The sequence below is a fragment of the Desmodus rotundus genome, chromosome 1, assembly GCF_022682495.2.
Source record: "Desmodus rotundus isolate HL8 chromosome 1, HLdesRot8A.1, whole genome shotgun sequence".
Lineage (NCBI taxonomy): Eukaryota > Metazoa > Chordata > Mammalia > Chiroptera > Phyllostomidae > Desmodus > Desmodus rotundus.
In genome coordinates, this window is record NC_071387.1 from 53153709 (window position 1) to 53170194 (window position 16486).

The 16486-nt window shown below is 38.3% G+C and overlaps 1 protein-coding gene across 5 annotated transcripts in view; it reads right to left on the reverse strand.

Moving 5' to 3' along the window:
* SPATA6L (spermatogenesis associated 6 like) overlaps positions 1 to 16486 on the reverse strand; it is a 63925-nt gene that overhangs the window by 37609 nt on the left and 9830 nt on the right. For 4 of the 5 annotated variants that reach the window (XR_006654694.3, XR_006654695.2, XM_045190994.3 and 1 more), the window contains 4 exons: positions 15286 to 15327; positions 7778 to 7902; positions 3267 to 3344; positions 369 to 608 (listed from right to left, as the gene is read on the reverse strand). Coding sequence is in view for 3 of the 5 variants with exons in the window: in XM_045190994.3 (XP_045046929.2) it covers positions 369 to 608; positions 3267 to 3344; positions 7778 to 7902; positions 15286 to 15327 (485 nt within the window). In the remaining 2 variants the exon portion in view is untranslated. The remainder of the gene's footprint in view (positions 1 to 368; positions 609 to 3266; positions 3345 to 7777; positions 7903 to 15285; positions 15328 to 16486) is intronic. The other variant, XM_045191000.3, reaches the window with a different exon arrangement.

Sequence of the window (16486 nt, forward strand, 5' to 3'; positions counted from 1 at the left end):
TGTACATTGGCTGAGAACTAAACCAGCAACCTTTTGGTTCACAGGCTGGAGCTCAGTCCACTGAGCCACACCAGCCAGGTGATCTTTTTCTTAGATAAGTCTCTTTAACATGTCATATAATAAGGGCTTGGTGATGATGAACTCCTTTAACTTCACCTTATCTGGGAAGCACTTTATCTGCTCTTCCATTCTAAATGATAACTTTGCTGGATAGGGTAATCTTGGATGTAGGTCCTTGCCTTTCATGACTTTGAAAATTTCTTTATTTAATATTAACCAGTTGGTTTTATGACCTAAACTTCCTGTATTCTGAGCTCATTCACACCCTCACCATTCCAAAGAACCCTGAAAAATAATTTTAGGCTCACATGTCTAACTACAAATGGAGGTTTGCTCTCTCTGGAGATTTTGAGGTTATTTCCAAGGTTCAGTTGAGTTGGCTGGTCCTGGAAGAGACGCCTGGTAGAATATGGAGAGGGCACCCGGGACTGCATGCTCTGGGGCGATCTGTTGAGATTACGCTCCCTTGGCTTCCCATGTGTATTATTTAAGGGGAATTTTGGTCCATATGGTGTAGATAAAGGACTTTGTGACTTACAACTTTCTTCCTGAAACCAAAAAGGCAAAAAAACCACTTTTAAAAACAAAAATGAAAAAAAAGAAAACTCTATCAGAATAGAACTATATCTAATTGAAGTTTGGTTAACTAAGGTAGAAAACTTACCATGTCAGATTTGTAAAACAGAAACTCAAAGGCATTTTTCTACTTAATTTTTCTTCAGTTCAGCTTAACATTACTAGTATTTATGACTTGCTATTATGTTATATTTCAATTAATAACAGTGAGATTTACTTGTATTAGGAGACAGTTGGTAAGTATTAGAAACTTCCCCCAGTCGCAGACAGATGATTGATCAACATACAGATATTAAGGTTGAGACTGAGAGAGAGAATTTGGCATACACACACTCAGACCCAGGAATTTCACATCAATGAATATATTATAAGGAAATAATTATGTCTATGTGTTTAGCTAAAAATATTTTTATAACAGTTCAAAAATGAGAAACCAACTATATTGATAAGTTGTGAGTAAGCAATTGCCTCTCAACTCCAAACCTACCTTTCTAGACTCCGCTTGTAATACAGGGCTGTCACTCTGCAAAACCCTTCACCTCCTCCTGCTATCATTTGACTCTACCACCACTAGGAGGCGCTAGAGGGAGCGTGCAAGACTGAACCAAGAAGGCAGAACTGGCCACTGCCAGTTTTGCTTTCTATTCCCTGTCAGCATCACCCCAGCATTATCTTGCTTTATCTTGATGACCCATGCTTTATCTTGACAACAGCACATGGTTCCAGTGTATAGTTCCCGCCACTCCAATAATCCCAGAACTAGCCTTAGTGCGACCCCCCCAGACACTCAGAGATTTGAGTCTATCCCCACGGGATCTGAGACACTGGAAATGAAGCCATGAAAATTTGCCTGCTGTAGAAGTACTTAAGGAGCCCTGGCTGGGTGGATAAGTTGGTTGGAATGTCATCTGGTACACAAAAAGGTTTTAGGTTCAATTCCCAGTCAGGACACATACCTAGGTTGTGGCTTTGATCCCTGGATGGGGCGTGTACAGGAGGCAACCCTTCAACGTTTCTCTTTCACATTGATGTTTTCCTCTCTCTCTCTCCTCCTCCCCCCCTCCTTCTCCCTCTAAAATCAATAAACATATCCTTGGGTGAGGATTTTTTAAAAAAGCACTTAAGTACATGAGAACATGTTCATGGTATATTAAGTGAAAAAGGAAGGGTATAAAATAATTAGCAGTATAGTATGATTCCAATCCTTAAATAAAAGTATATGTGTTGAATAGAAGAATATACTAAAAAAATTATGCTCATCTCTAGATAGTAAAAATTACATATAATTTTTAATTTTATGTCCTTTTTGCTTATTTCTATTTTCCAATTTTCTAAAATAAGTGGGATACTCTTCTTATGACAAAAAATAAAAGATATTACTTTTATTTTATTTTTGATTGATTTGAGAAACAATTTGTTGTTCCACTTATCCATGCATTCATTGGTTGCTTCTTGTATGTGCCCTGACCAGAGATCGAACCCTCAACCTTAGCTTATCAGGACAACACTCTAACCAACTGAGCTACCTGGACGGAGCAAAGATACTACTTTTATAAGAGTTAAAAGGAAGATTATATGTATGTGTGTGTGTATATATGTACATATATGTATATATGTGTATATATAAGGAAGATAGATATATATTTAAAACTTCCTATATATAAATATATATAAATAGGAGGAAGATATATATATATTATATATAAAATTTATATGTATTTAAAAGATATAACATATATATATAACCTCCATATATATATATACACACACACACACACACACACCACATACACATATATATACACATATATATGGAGGTTTTAAAGAAAAAAATAGACTGAAAAATTCACTGTGCATACATATAAAACAGATTGGAGAAAATAACTGGTAAATAAAGAAAAACTGAAAAGCAGTAATTACTTCCTTAAATTTAATCATTGGTCTCCCACTGTATGAGTTATAATGCCCAGAGGACTGGTGCATTTGCACAGACTCTTGTGATCAAGTACCCACATTTTCAAGGTCTTTTGAAGGATCAGGCAAGATTTAGGATGACAAGCAAAGTATTCAAAGAAGCTTTACAAATCACATTACACTCATTCTCCATACTGTTCTAGAAAGGACTTTAAATTGTTACAAAATTGTGTACAATAAGGTAAAAGAAACACAGAAAGAAATCGGGGTGAAGGGGAAGTTAGGGATGAACAGGAGAATGAAATGGAGGGAGTGCTCATGGACTCCCCAAGACCCTTCACGACTACCAAAGATGGCCCACAATACAACTCTGAGCTTCAGCCTCAGAAGAAGAAAGAAGGAAACACTATTGTTCATAAGATCAAGAGTAAAAATCATGGAACAACCACCACCAAAAAAGCTAACTAGCTTACATGTCAAACATGTGATCTTAGCTCGAGATCATTCTGTTCCACCAACTGTACCATGATGGATGAGTCAAACATATTCACTCTAATGCGACAAGCTGGGCAAACAGTTGAACAGAAATTCAAAGTTAGCAATAAGTCTCCAGGTTTCTATTCATGCAATTGCATCTAAACTGGATAAACCAAGCTCTTTAAATTTGTGGAGAAAATTCTTGACATTTCTATTACTGGCTTCATGATTATACTTACAAGAAATCTGTTTCTATGCAGAAGCACACATTCTCTGATGGCTGTCTTTGTAGAAAACTCTATTTTGGGAGCAATGCCCTAAAAATAAAACAGCATAAAAGAGGCAAGTAAAATTATTGGAAACAGGTTGTTTGCCCATCCCATCCTAACTTGAAGTCATGCAAGAACCTAATTGCTCTTTTGTGTGGTTGGCATAATCCATATGCATTACTTAAAATATGCACATAACAAATATACATACACAATGAAATATTATTTGGCCTTAAAAAAGGACATTTTGCCATTTTCAACAGCATAGAAGAGCTGGAGACATGATGCTAAGTGAAAGAAGCCAGACACCACAAGATGGACACTGCTTGACCTCACTTATATGTGGAACCTACAACAATCAAACTCATAGGAGCAGGAAGTAGAATGCTGGTGGCCAGGGGCGTATAGGATGAGGGAAATGGGCAGGTGTTGGTCAAAGGGTACAGAGTTTCAGTTATGCAAGATGAATAAATTCTGGAGATGTAACGTACAGCGATGTGACTATAGTTAACAATACTTACTATGTTGTTACTATGTATTTGAAATTTCTAAGATCTTAGGTGTTCTTACCACAAAAGAAAACGGTAACTAGTAACAGGATGTGATGGATATATTAATTAGCTTGATTGTGGCAATTATTTCACAAAAACATCAAGTTGTATACCTTAAATGTATACAGTTTTTGTCAATTATACACCAAGAAGGATGAAAAATAAAAAATAATATGTAAGAATAGCTAAACATGTAAGTTGTATTATATGCCAGGCCCTAATTTATATCCTTTGCATATAGGAACTCAACTAGTCCTCAAAACCACCTAATAAGGTGGGTCTTGATAGTATCTCTACTTTGTAGAGGAGGAAGCTAAGACACAGAGTCAGAGTAACTTGCCCAGCCAGTGATGGCAAAGCTGGTTACTGAACCCAGGCATTCCAGTGTCTGTGCCGCGAGCCACTCTAATGAGATTACCTAGGGGAAATGAGGGATAGGAGCTTTCCTTCCCTACCTACTTGCTTTGAAAAACTTGCTTTATATCTCATACCAACTATTTATGTTCATTTGACCTATTTCCAAACTCTTCATTTTGTTGCATTGATTGATACTTCTATTTTTGCTCAGTATCACATTGTCTAAAATATTGTGAAATACATGTATTTCAGATCAAATATTCTGTCCAATGTCACACACCTGGGGATTGGTAGAGCCAGGATTTGCAACTGTCAGGCAGCGAAGCCCATATTCGTTCCATTACCCCATGCTGCCTCCTGAGGGGTAGGGGGACTCAGCTAGTTTCCTGTGCATTCCTTCCTACACACATTCACCCCTGTGCATTCCTCTTGTCTACAAAACAAGTCCTTCACAGACTCGACCTACATTCTTAGCTCCTTTTCTGTGGTATGGGAGCACTCTAGCATGCATAGTATGCCCGTAAGAGTACTAGGCGTAGACTGGTGACTCAAAATTTCTGGGCTTACAGACACAAGGGCCCGGGTGCTACACAGGGTCAGATCCCCCAAGGGGGCATTTGATGAAGAACGTACAATGCCATGACCAGTACAGCATCACCTGTGGTTGACAAGACTGCCCACGTGACGAGGAGGACTGGGGGCAGTTCCAGGCTCCACAATGCTACTGGTGAAGTCACAAGACCTTGTGTCTGTGGCAGGCCCCTGGTCCCCCATGGTCCAGTGGCCTCACCCTGAACAAGTCATCTCTTGAGCCACAGACTTATACAGTCTTCTCACTGCCTCACAGGGAGGCGGTAGTGAACCTTCAATGGCAGTATAATAAAATACAACAACTCACCTTCACTGTGCACTTGACTATACACCAGTATTATGCTAAACACTATTTAACCCTCTATTGCTGCCTTTAATCCTCACAACAACCCTATGAAGGAAGCGTTGTTATTAGTCCCATTTTATAGGTGAGAAAACTAAGGTAGATTAAGTAATTTACCCTAAGTCACAGTGTCAAAACTGGGATTGAACCTGGATGATCTTAGGCCATACTTGACCACTATCCATGTAGCTGCTCAAGAGTTCTTCAAATCCCAGATCCACTGTGCCTAGAGAGGAGAGGAGGGTCCCTACTAGGAAGGAATCCACATTCCGTAACACATTCTTGCTCACCTTAAATAACCTCCACTCCTGGCAATGATTCATAGACAGTAAGGAGGAATGTGTTCTCACCAATTTTATAGCAGTACCAATTTTAGCATAATAGTTTTGAGCTAAAATTTATAGGCTCTGTTTTGTCCGATCTTCTTAGCAATGGGATGATGGGATGATGGTTAGGTCAATAAATGGATTTAACAGTAGGATTTTTCTAGAATCACTGCACTAACAAAAACATTAAATTAACTATTTAAAAAAATAATATTCTCCTGCTTATCTAACAAATTCAGTCCTCACCTAACAAGAAAACAGATTATATATTTTTTTAAATCTTGACCTGAGCAGTAAAAGGGAAGTGAGGAGGGAGGGAGGCTGTTAGAGTATCAAGTGAATAAAATAAAACAATATGGAAATACAAAGAAAAAGCCACAGTTGAGTGGAGGAAATATATCTAATTCTTAAAAAATTAATAAATTAAGAGAAAAAATGAAGTGAATAATTTGCCTGACCTGCACGTGTAATTTATTCTCATGTCATACAATATTAATAAAAAGAAACTTGACAATAAACATGAGAGAACAGTATCAGGCAGTGGCTAAGAGTGCACACTGCGAAGTCCGACAGGCCGGCGCGAGATCCCTGCTCCACTGCTCGCCTGCTCTGGGACTCAGCACATTTCTTAAACTCCCTGTGCCAGCTTCTCCATCGATAAAATGAGGGAAAAAATAGTAGCCACCTTGCAGGGGTGAGGAGGACTGACAAGATAATCCATGTAACAAGCTCAGCACAGTGCCTGGCATCTCAAGAGCACACAATGAATGCCGGCATTATTAAAACTTCAGCCAGTGCTTTTATTTTGCTTTATAGGATATATGAGAGAAACTGGGCTCCTCCATCTTTTTACAAATCGTTTAAAGTATAGCTTGATTAACTTCATTGTAAGAATTGATACTTTAACTCTGATGCATGAGGATCTTTCCCTGCAGTTCTAAAGCCTTTACTCAGATGATTATCTGCATTTATGAATAACTATAAAATCAACTTCCTACAGATTCTTCTTCCTAGTTAAACAAAAATAAAGTTAAACAAAGTTAAACAAAGATTTACATTTGGGAAAATGTGAGCGGCTGTGTTTCTCCTTGTCTTGATACTTAGCTGGATACCAGCCCAATGTTGATCAATGGCTCGCTCTTACTAGAAAACTCAGGTAAACCAGAGGCAGATTCTTAATACAAGGCAGATTCCTCACCTGATCCTCACCGGTTTTTACCCTTTTAGCTTCTGAAGAGCAATATCCAAATAACTCAAAATAATAAAAGCAAACATCTCATGAATACCATGGATATAAGTGATACACAAAGAATATCTCTGAGAGAAAAATGGTGTCAGTGATACTCACCGACCCCTTCAAGATAACGGAGGGCTTAAAGTTATAGTCATTAGGAATTCTGATTAGGACAACTTTTGATGAATTTTACTGTTTGAAGGATCAGAACTACAAATTCTGTCATCATGAATGTACAGAAACAGGGGTCCTGCATGTTATCCGTTCTGCACAATACCCTCAACAAATAGAGATGCTAACAAGTTCGATATTAAATACGCTTTTTGTAATTTACAAAGACGTGGCCCTTCAAACGGAGGTCATCCCAGTGACATAAAAGTCAAGTAACCTGTCGGAGTTGCTGCAGAGTTAGAAATCACCACGGCTAACATCCAGATGAATATTTCCAATTTGGGTTCCGATAATGCCCACAGATTATCTGAACCTACATAACTTTATTAAGCAATATCTCCTCAATAAGTTCAATTAAAAAATAAATTAAAAGATTATCAATGGAATAACTGCCCTATAATTTAAGATCCGCCATGAGTATCAGTCTGTGAATCTCTGTCAGTTTCCCCTCCATTAAGTAGAGACGATAATGTCCGCCTTGGCTGACTTGAGGACCGTTATGAGGAAAATAAGATATCATATGAAAAACGAAAGTGCAAACTAAATGAAAGGTAGCATTATTACTATTACTGCCCTGTTTTACTTTGTTACTGAAACAACAGCTATAATTAAATAAGCTGATGCCACATCTTTCAGTTAATCTGCATTAAGAGGAGGTTAAAAAAATCATCCTTTTTACAACTATGTGACAGCGTGAGTATGATTTATCCAGACTGGGTAAGACTCCTACCTCTCGGATCAATAACCGAAATCTTGCTGAGTGGGGCATCTAAAGGCTACCACACAGAATAACCGTGTTCTGACCAAGAGGCAGGGATCAGCCCGAGGGCAAGCCCTGTCAGGAACGAAATGTTCCAGCCCCAGGATTTCTCTTGCAACAGAAGCCCAGCTGGGCACAGGCCACTTACGGGAAAACCTGCAGCCGTTTTCATGAGCAGCTCCCTACACAGGCCAGGGTTCGAAGGTGTCAGCTTGGGCTCGGGGAAAAGAAACTCCCGTGTGTTTTCTTCATAGTAGGCCAACTCTTCCCACACTAGAAGAAAGACGAAAAGGCATAAGTAGATTTATGTTCTAAAAATAATGTATCTACATCCCCAAGTTTAACAAAATAAAAGCTTAGATGACAGCAGTGAGGCAGAGATGGCACATAGATAAAAAGATGTATTTTGGTTACAGTGCCTATTATTCAAGAGGCAGATGACTTCTACTACTTTATCTCATGGATAAAATTTTAAAAGCACCCCTCTCCAAGTCATAACAGGGATAAAACACTATCTAAAGGGTTGTTCTACAAAACAGAACAAAGACGAAAATCTCTTTCTGTTCATCCACACACCCACCCACCCGTCCATCCATCCATTCTTTCCTTTAACAAATGTTTTCTCAGGACATACCACGGGCCAGGCGCTGAGGATAGAACAGGAACAAGGCAGACAATGTCCTGTTCCTGCGAAAGTCACAGTGCACATGGGGGTTCGGTGTGTTCTGTGATGTAAGGATGCAAATGTCCTAAAGGCCAGAGAACAGCTAGAGTTGCGGGTTCTTAGCAGGGCTGGTTGCAACCCCAGGGGCACTTCCAAAGCATGTGGAGACATTCCACAGGCAGGAGCCAAAGGCCCGGCAATGCTCGAGACACTCCTGCACAACCGTCTAACCTCCTACCAGACATTCTTTCCAGCGAGAAACCACTGTATGAACCTAACTGATACATATAAATACAACTCACTTTTTTGCATAATTTTAAAATACACTGGACTTTCAGGAATGCAAGGACTGTGTACACTAAGGAAGAATTGTACTTTGCTGTTTGGATCTTTACTGAGATCCTTTTGGCATTTTGAAAATCATGTCACATCTAAATAGTTCACTATGCTCAACATTTATATGGTGATATACATATTTTATTTTACATCACTTTCCTTTTATTTCTCCTTTATAGTACAGTTCAAATACTGTGTTTGTATACATTGGTTCTATTAACTATGAATATTATTTCAGGATGGTAAAAGGGATGCTACAAAATATTAACAAAAGTAGATCTTGAGTCTGATAGGATTGAGGATCACCGAGCTGAAGGATGGAGAAGCTGCCATCTGAGCCCTCCTCGTCTTCGTGGTAGTTGCTACACACGTGGTTTGGACTGAGCCCGGCCCCTCTACGGAGCACTGCCAAAACAGTAACCTAATCAATGAGGGGGCGTTGCTGCCTGGTGACTGCCATTTTCCGGTGACAAGAATTCTGATGAGGGTATTTTTTGTTACATCAACTGTAGAAATAATTGACCTTCTATCAAACAATATACTGGATCAATTTCTTCCTACTTATTTCACTTACCGGGTTCTAATAAGGATGAAAGTGCAAAAAACTGTATTCTATATCTTTCATCATAGTATCTTTTCTTTCCACTCATCTCTCGGACGCGCCCCGGCCACAATAAGCTAATAACGTATCTTTCCCTCCACTACTATGCACTTGCTCAGCTTAGGCTATTCCTTCTCAAATGTCTTTTCTTCCTTCCCATCCTGTTGAGATCCTATTCATCATTCAAGTTTCACCTTAAATGTCTTTTAGTATATCCTACATAACAGGTTCAAAATAGAACTCTTGCTTGTTTTTCCACCACAAATAAGCTCTTCCCTCCTCCCATCAGAGGAACCAGTACCAGCTGCTCCAGCCAAACATCTAGGATTTATCCTTGATTCTACTCTTTCATTCCTTACATAAATCCATTACCAAGTCCAGTTGACTCTATCTCCAAAATAAATATAGAACTGTCCCCTTCTCTCCGTTGGTACAGCTACCACCCTGGCCCACGCCCCACTCCTGGCTACTGTCATGACCTCCTAGCTGGTCACCCTGCTTCCACTCCTCCCACACTCCATCCATTCTCCACACACTGTGATGTTGCAAACCCATCAGAAGAAACCCTTCGCCTGTTCCCCACGATGGGCATGACCTCCCCACTTTTGCTGGCCAAAGAGACTTCCTCCACTTAGGGATCTCAGAAGTGCAACTTGAAAACAGGAAGTGACGTGACAATTTCCTCACCCGTCACTAGCAACAAAATACAACTTTCTACTGAAACCTATAGTATACTGGGTAAAAACTCAGGTTCTGGGTTCAAATCCTTGCTTCACCTATTGCCAGCTATGTGACTTTGAGCAAATTATGTAAACTCCTTTAGTTCCCTCTTCAGGAAAAAGTAGAACTCCTAACAGCACCTGCCTCTTAGGGCTTCTTTAAGGACAAATGGCAAACACGTGTGAAATGCAGAGCACGGTGCCTACCGTACCTGCCATCATCAGGATGGCTCCCTGACAGCAGCCCAGCAGCGGTCCCAGCACTACCCTGGTCTCTGTGACTATTGTGTTTTCAATAATATGTTCCCAGTGGGAACAAACACCTTGATGCGTGGTATGACGCTCTACACATTGAGATTTTCCTTTTTCCTTTTCACGTTTTTGCCTAGTTCTTGTCACTGCATCCAGAATGATAGCTACTTAATTACTATTGCCGTTCGTAGCAAGAGTTAAGATGCAAATAAGTTGTCAGAGAACTGGAGGTGAGCTCATCAACTATCTTTGGAATCTCAGGGATAAAAAGAGACAAAGAGCATTAGAGAAACAGAAGGCTGCAAAGCTTCTCAATTCTGACTCTGGTTTGTTCTAGAGATCCAAAGTGCCACCCAGTATGAAAATGTCAGCACACTGAGGGGATGTTACAGCAAGAGCCTAGGTTGTCAGTAACAAATGAACACAGATGCAGGCTGAGCAATTCTTATAGAGCAAGTGAAATGTCTGAAAAACTCCACATTCTTAATAGGCTATGGCACAGACAGGGACATCATCAGTCCCATCAGTGAACAGGTGCTCCCCAAGAAGGAAACAAATGACACTTCAAGAGAAATAATTTTAATAACAGTATTGGTTCGAGAAATACCTAGCATTGGCAGAGCATATCAGAATTGACAGCTTGTTTCCCAATACTGGATGTCATTTGATTCCCTCTTTGCAGATAAGGAAACTGAGGCTCTGAGAGTTGAAGACACTTGTCACAATGTCACACGGCAAAGCAGAAATTCAAAACCAGAACATCTGAGGCAAAAGTTCTTTCCTGCTGATGCCCAGTAAACATTCTGGCGAAGTATAAAATCAAGCTCTGAATCAGGGAGCGGATGCCCACTAAAATAGCATCTTACAGCTGGAATGACTATACAAGACACATACCAAAGTAGGGGTTTATTTAAGTCAATAGAGCAAAGAAAGCACCAAGTTCACTGTCAACCAGGATTATGCTGCCCCCCTGTGTCCATTCGCTTTTTGTAAATTGGGGACAAGTCTATTACTTCGAAGACAAATAATTGGATCTTTTCTTTATTTAGCTGCAAAGCTGTATGCAAATCTGAGGTACATGCATCATTAACTCAATGATCATAATGTCTTTGACAATAAGAAGTGTGTTTGGAAGCAATGTGGAAAAGTATAAAACAGTAAAGTAATATATACAGCAAAATGAAAAGGTATCAATTCAGCCAATGAAGAACTGGTCCCTGTAAACCCAAATGTGGCCCATGTTACCACAGTGCAGTCTCCATGAGACTTCAAGCAAACCATATTTACTTAATTATCTAGGATCAAGGACTAGTCAATCAAGAGGTTTTACCACTGCCACTCTGGGACTAGTGCCACCTGCACGGTCCCAGGAAGTGGCACAGGGTCGGGCCTGTGCACCCTCAACGAACACAGGCTGGACAATGAATCAGTCTATAATGCATCTGAAACTGAGCGCAACTGTTATTTTGAGCAATTCAAATTTAATTACACTCTGAAATTGAAGGAATGTGGACCAAAAACCGTATATAATAAAGCTTCCATTGTGTATCTGATAAACTTTTAAGTTACAACTAATATGCATTCACCCAGCTTCAATATTCTCCAATCATCATAGTTTCAAACAATTCTTGCAGCCATCTCACAGATAGATTTCTGGTCATGTGAAAAACATATGGCAGTCTAGGACATATTAAATTTTAAAAACCAAGTTGCAGAATATATATATTGAACCAAAATATAATACTAAATATACATATAATACCAAATATATTTAATGTATATATATAAGCATATATGTGTATGTGTGTACTATTTTAGGGCTGGTTGAATACACTAAATGTATTACATTTATACTAAATACACCTTAAAAGGTCTAAAAATATACATAAATTATTAAGGAATTATTGTCAGGAGTTGATAACTGTGGCTTTTGGCTTTTTCCTTTATAAAATTTGTGTTAATTAAAAATTTTATAGTGAGAATACTTAGGTGTCGGTAGTTTTTTAGTTCCTGTAAAATTAAAATAAAACTAAAATGGGCCTGTTCCTATTTTATGAGAATACTAAAATGTAACTTGTCAGTTAGCAGTGATTTATGTTTAAACGTAAAAGTGGGTCAAATAAGAAAAAAACTTATGGGGGGAAAAAACCCTTAATGCCCTGATTTTAGTCTGAGAAACACTCGGTGGGCATTTTTGGAAAGCAGAGAGGAGACATCGCTGGCCTTCCCTGTTATGTCAACCCCAGAAAATAATGAATGTGCAAGAGTGCCCGTCCCTAGATCCATGGAGAGTGGGGTTCCTATCTGTTTTTTAGAGTCTGCTTCTGCCAAAGAACCAAGAGGCAGAAGCAAGGACTACGGACTCCTGAGTCCACTCCACGGGGGCCTTGACCTGCTCTGGGGCAGCCACAGTAGGCAGAGCGAGGATCCTCCTAAAAGCCTCCACAGCTACCTCTGCTTCAGCTGAGGCATCTGCCAATGAAGTGGTGGAAACTTGCGGGGGATCAGTTTACTCCCAGGTTACAAAACATGGCTCAATCTAATAATTCTATTCTTTGCAAATATACCAAGAGGAAAAAAAAATTTTATGAAAATGTAAAATACAAAAAAATCCTAAATGCTCAACCATACCAATTTAAGGATAATTCTAACACTACAGAAAAATACATAGTTATTGAAAATGACAAACAAGCAAACTACAGGTAACAATCTAGAATGAAAAAAACAGAACCCCAAATAGTATGTACATACTGTTTATAAACCTACGAAAACACATAATTAATGCAATTCTTTATAACTACTTAAAATAATGATGTAGAACTATGATTTTTAAAAAAACAGCAGTAACACAGGATGGGAGAAGCTAATAATAGGAGAAAATGTATGTGATACTATGTAAAAATTCTGCACCTTGATATTTTCTTCTCTCCACAGGAAAATATCAAGAAACAGGTCCACCAAAATATAAATAAAATTTTTCTCATCATTTGGGGATTATTTTTATGATGTGGTAAAACTATGAAGATTCATTTGGGGAAAGGGGAAGAGCAAAAATGTATAATGTCAAAGATCAGAAGAGAATTAGAAATGTTTCTGAATTTAGGTATATTCTCTCTCTCTCTCTCTCTCTCTCTCACACACACACACACACACACACACACACTCACACACACACACGTGCATGACTCTAAAATCACCAGATAGCTATTGGGTTGGCCAAAAAGTGCGTTATGTTTTTTCTGTAAGGTGGCTCTAATAGTGCTTAATTGTCTTTAACTTCATTTGAAACAATTTTGTTAGACTGTGACAGCTGTCATATCTGCGTGCATTTAAAAAAACTTATCAAAATTGGTGAATTTTTGTGCAGCCATTTTGATATTGAAGATGGAAGAAAATATGCAACATTTGGTGTATTATGCTTTATTAAATTTCAAGAAAGGTAACACAACTGAAATGCAAAAAAAAGATTTGTGCAGCGTATGGAGAAGGTGCTGTGACTGATCAAATGTGTCAAAAGTGGTTTGCAAGGTTTCTTGGTACTATTGATATTGTGGCCAAATAATTCTTTGCTGTGTGGCTGTCTTATGCATTGGAAGGTGTTTAGCAACACCCCTGGCCTCTACCCACTAGAAGCCAATAGCAGAAGATAGCTGACATACTCAAAATATCCAAATCAATAGTTATTGGTGAAAGTGAAAAGTGTGCCTTTATTTTATGGGAGAGAAAGTAGCAGCCTTTTCAGTACTTTGAGAGACTATGTATGAGAATTGGTGCCACGAGGTGGCGGTTCCCACTTTCTCGTTAGCTCAGGTCTCCAGCCATTCAAGACACCACAAAGCGAAGGCAGCACAGAATATTTTCCCCTAAAGTCACAAACGCTTTCTGTGAGGGGCCAGACAGTAGATATTTTTAGGCTTTGAGTATGGTCACAACTACTCAGCTCTGTCATTGCAGCATGAAAGCAGCCATAGACAACACTTAAATGAATGAATGTGGCTGTGTTCCAATAAAACTTTATGAACAATGAAATTTGAATTTCATATAATTTTCATATCACTAAGTATTTGTATTTTTAAGTTTCTTTCCAACCATTTAAAAATGTAAGAACTGAAGACAGCTTGGCAGTTCCTTAAAAAGTTAAACACAGAGTTACCCAACAATTCCACTCCTACGAATATACCTAAGAGAACTCAAAACATGAACTGGTCCAATGACTTGTGCATGAATGTCGATAGCAGTATTACTCAGAATATTCAAAAAGTGGGAACAACCCAATGTCCATCAACTGATGAATGGATAAGCAAACTTACCTATGTAAAAGATAGTACTGGTTATGTGGTATATCCATACAAAGGAATATTTGACCATAAAAAGGAAAGAAGTACTGACACATGCTATAACATGGATGAAACTTGACGCATGATCAACTGAAAGAAGCTAGACATAAAAGGCCATACATTATCTAATTCCGTTATATAAAATATCCAGAACAGACAAACCGATAGGGACAGAAAGATTAACGGTGGCCAGGAGCTGTAGGGAGGAAGAAACAATGAGTGACTATGAATGAGTGTGGAGTCCCTTTCCCAGTAGTAAAAATATTCTGGAATTAGCCAGTGGTCAGGGTGGCACTACCTTGTAAACATACTAAAATAACTGAATCGTACACTTGACAAGGATAAGTTTTAGAGTACATGAATTAAATCTCAATTTTTTAAATTGTAGAGATTTAGCTCGCCACACAAAAACAGTGCAGCTGGATTTGGCCTGGGAATTACAGTTTGCCAACCCTGTTCCAGCACCTAACAGAGAAGATGGCTTTGGGCTGTGCACACACACACACTCCACAAGTTAGAGTTTAGTCAAAGGCAAAAACCTGAAAGAAGCTGAATGAGGAAAGTCAGATAACCACTGAATACAAAGAATTACTCTTCTGAAAGTGGACAAAGTGAAACAGGCTGGTGGGGTAAAAAACAGTATTTTGTAAAGAAGGACTTTTAAATACCGATCCTCATTTTGTCACGCCAAAAATCCTTTTAAATTTAAATTAAGCCAATTTAGAAATGCATTTACTGGCACATTACCTGGAGGCACTAGCTGTATTAATTCAAACCTGGTTAGGAAGCCTAAAAAAGAAAAAAAATGAGATTTTAATACTTTGGAAAATTGCCAGTTTTTCATTAATTGCTGTATTTAAAACTGTCATAACATCCCATTTAACTCCCATTTAATCTGAACAACACCATGGTTAGGGGCTTCTAACCATTTCTGCATTCTCAGCAGTGGAATTAAATGGGACTTAAATGTAATAATAATGCAATAGTTATTACTTTAGTAATAATAAATTCCATAACAATGACTCAGGTATTGCTAGACCCAATAAATCGTGGGCAACAAGGACAATAACTGAGTTTTAAAAGCAGCATTTCACCCCCTGAAAAGTACTAACAAAATAAATGTAATATTTCTCTCTTAAACATAAATTCCTAAATCACTTATATAACAATAAACTTTCCATTTTAAAAATTCAAAATACAAATGTTATCCATTAACTTATAAAAGTTTATCTTGCTTAAAATAGTATGTTATATGACTATATAATGGAGACATAAAATTAACATTTCTTTATATTTCCTGAGTTCAAAATATATTTAGAAATAGTGAGCCCATGTACAATGTTTACAAGTATAAGAATAAAATTCAAACTTTAAAAAGTAATTTAAAATATAAATGGTGTAACAATAAAAAATCAATAAATATAATTCCCACAAAATATTAAAAGTGAAAACACTTAAAACATGCAACAATAGCAATTATGGTTAATAGCACTGTGTTATATACAGTTGACCCTTGAATAACATTGGTTTGAACTGCACCAGTCCACTTACACATGGATTTTTTTCAACAAATACAGTCAGCCCTTTACAGCTAGGGGTTTGCTTCCGTGGATTCAACCAACCCTGGATGAAAAACAGTATTTTTGCATTCCCAACTGTGACCACAGATTGAAAATTCTCGGATGCAAAGGGCTGAGTCAAAAGTCACACTTGGATTTTCCACTCCATGGGCAGTGGGCACCCCAACCATGGTGTTAGTCAAGGATCGATTGTACATTAAAGTTGCCAAGAGGGTAGGCCTTACATGTCTCACCACAAGAAAAGAAATGACAACTATGTGATGGGGTGGAGGTGCTGGCTGACACTGTAGTGGTCATCACTTTGTAACATATAACTGAATCGAATCAATGCGTTGCACATGTTAAACTTATACAATGTTATATGTCAA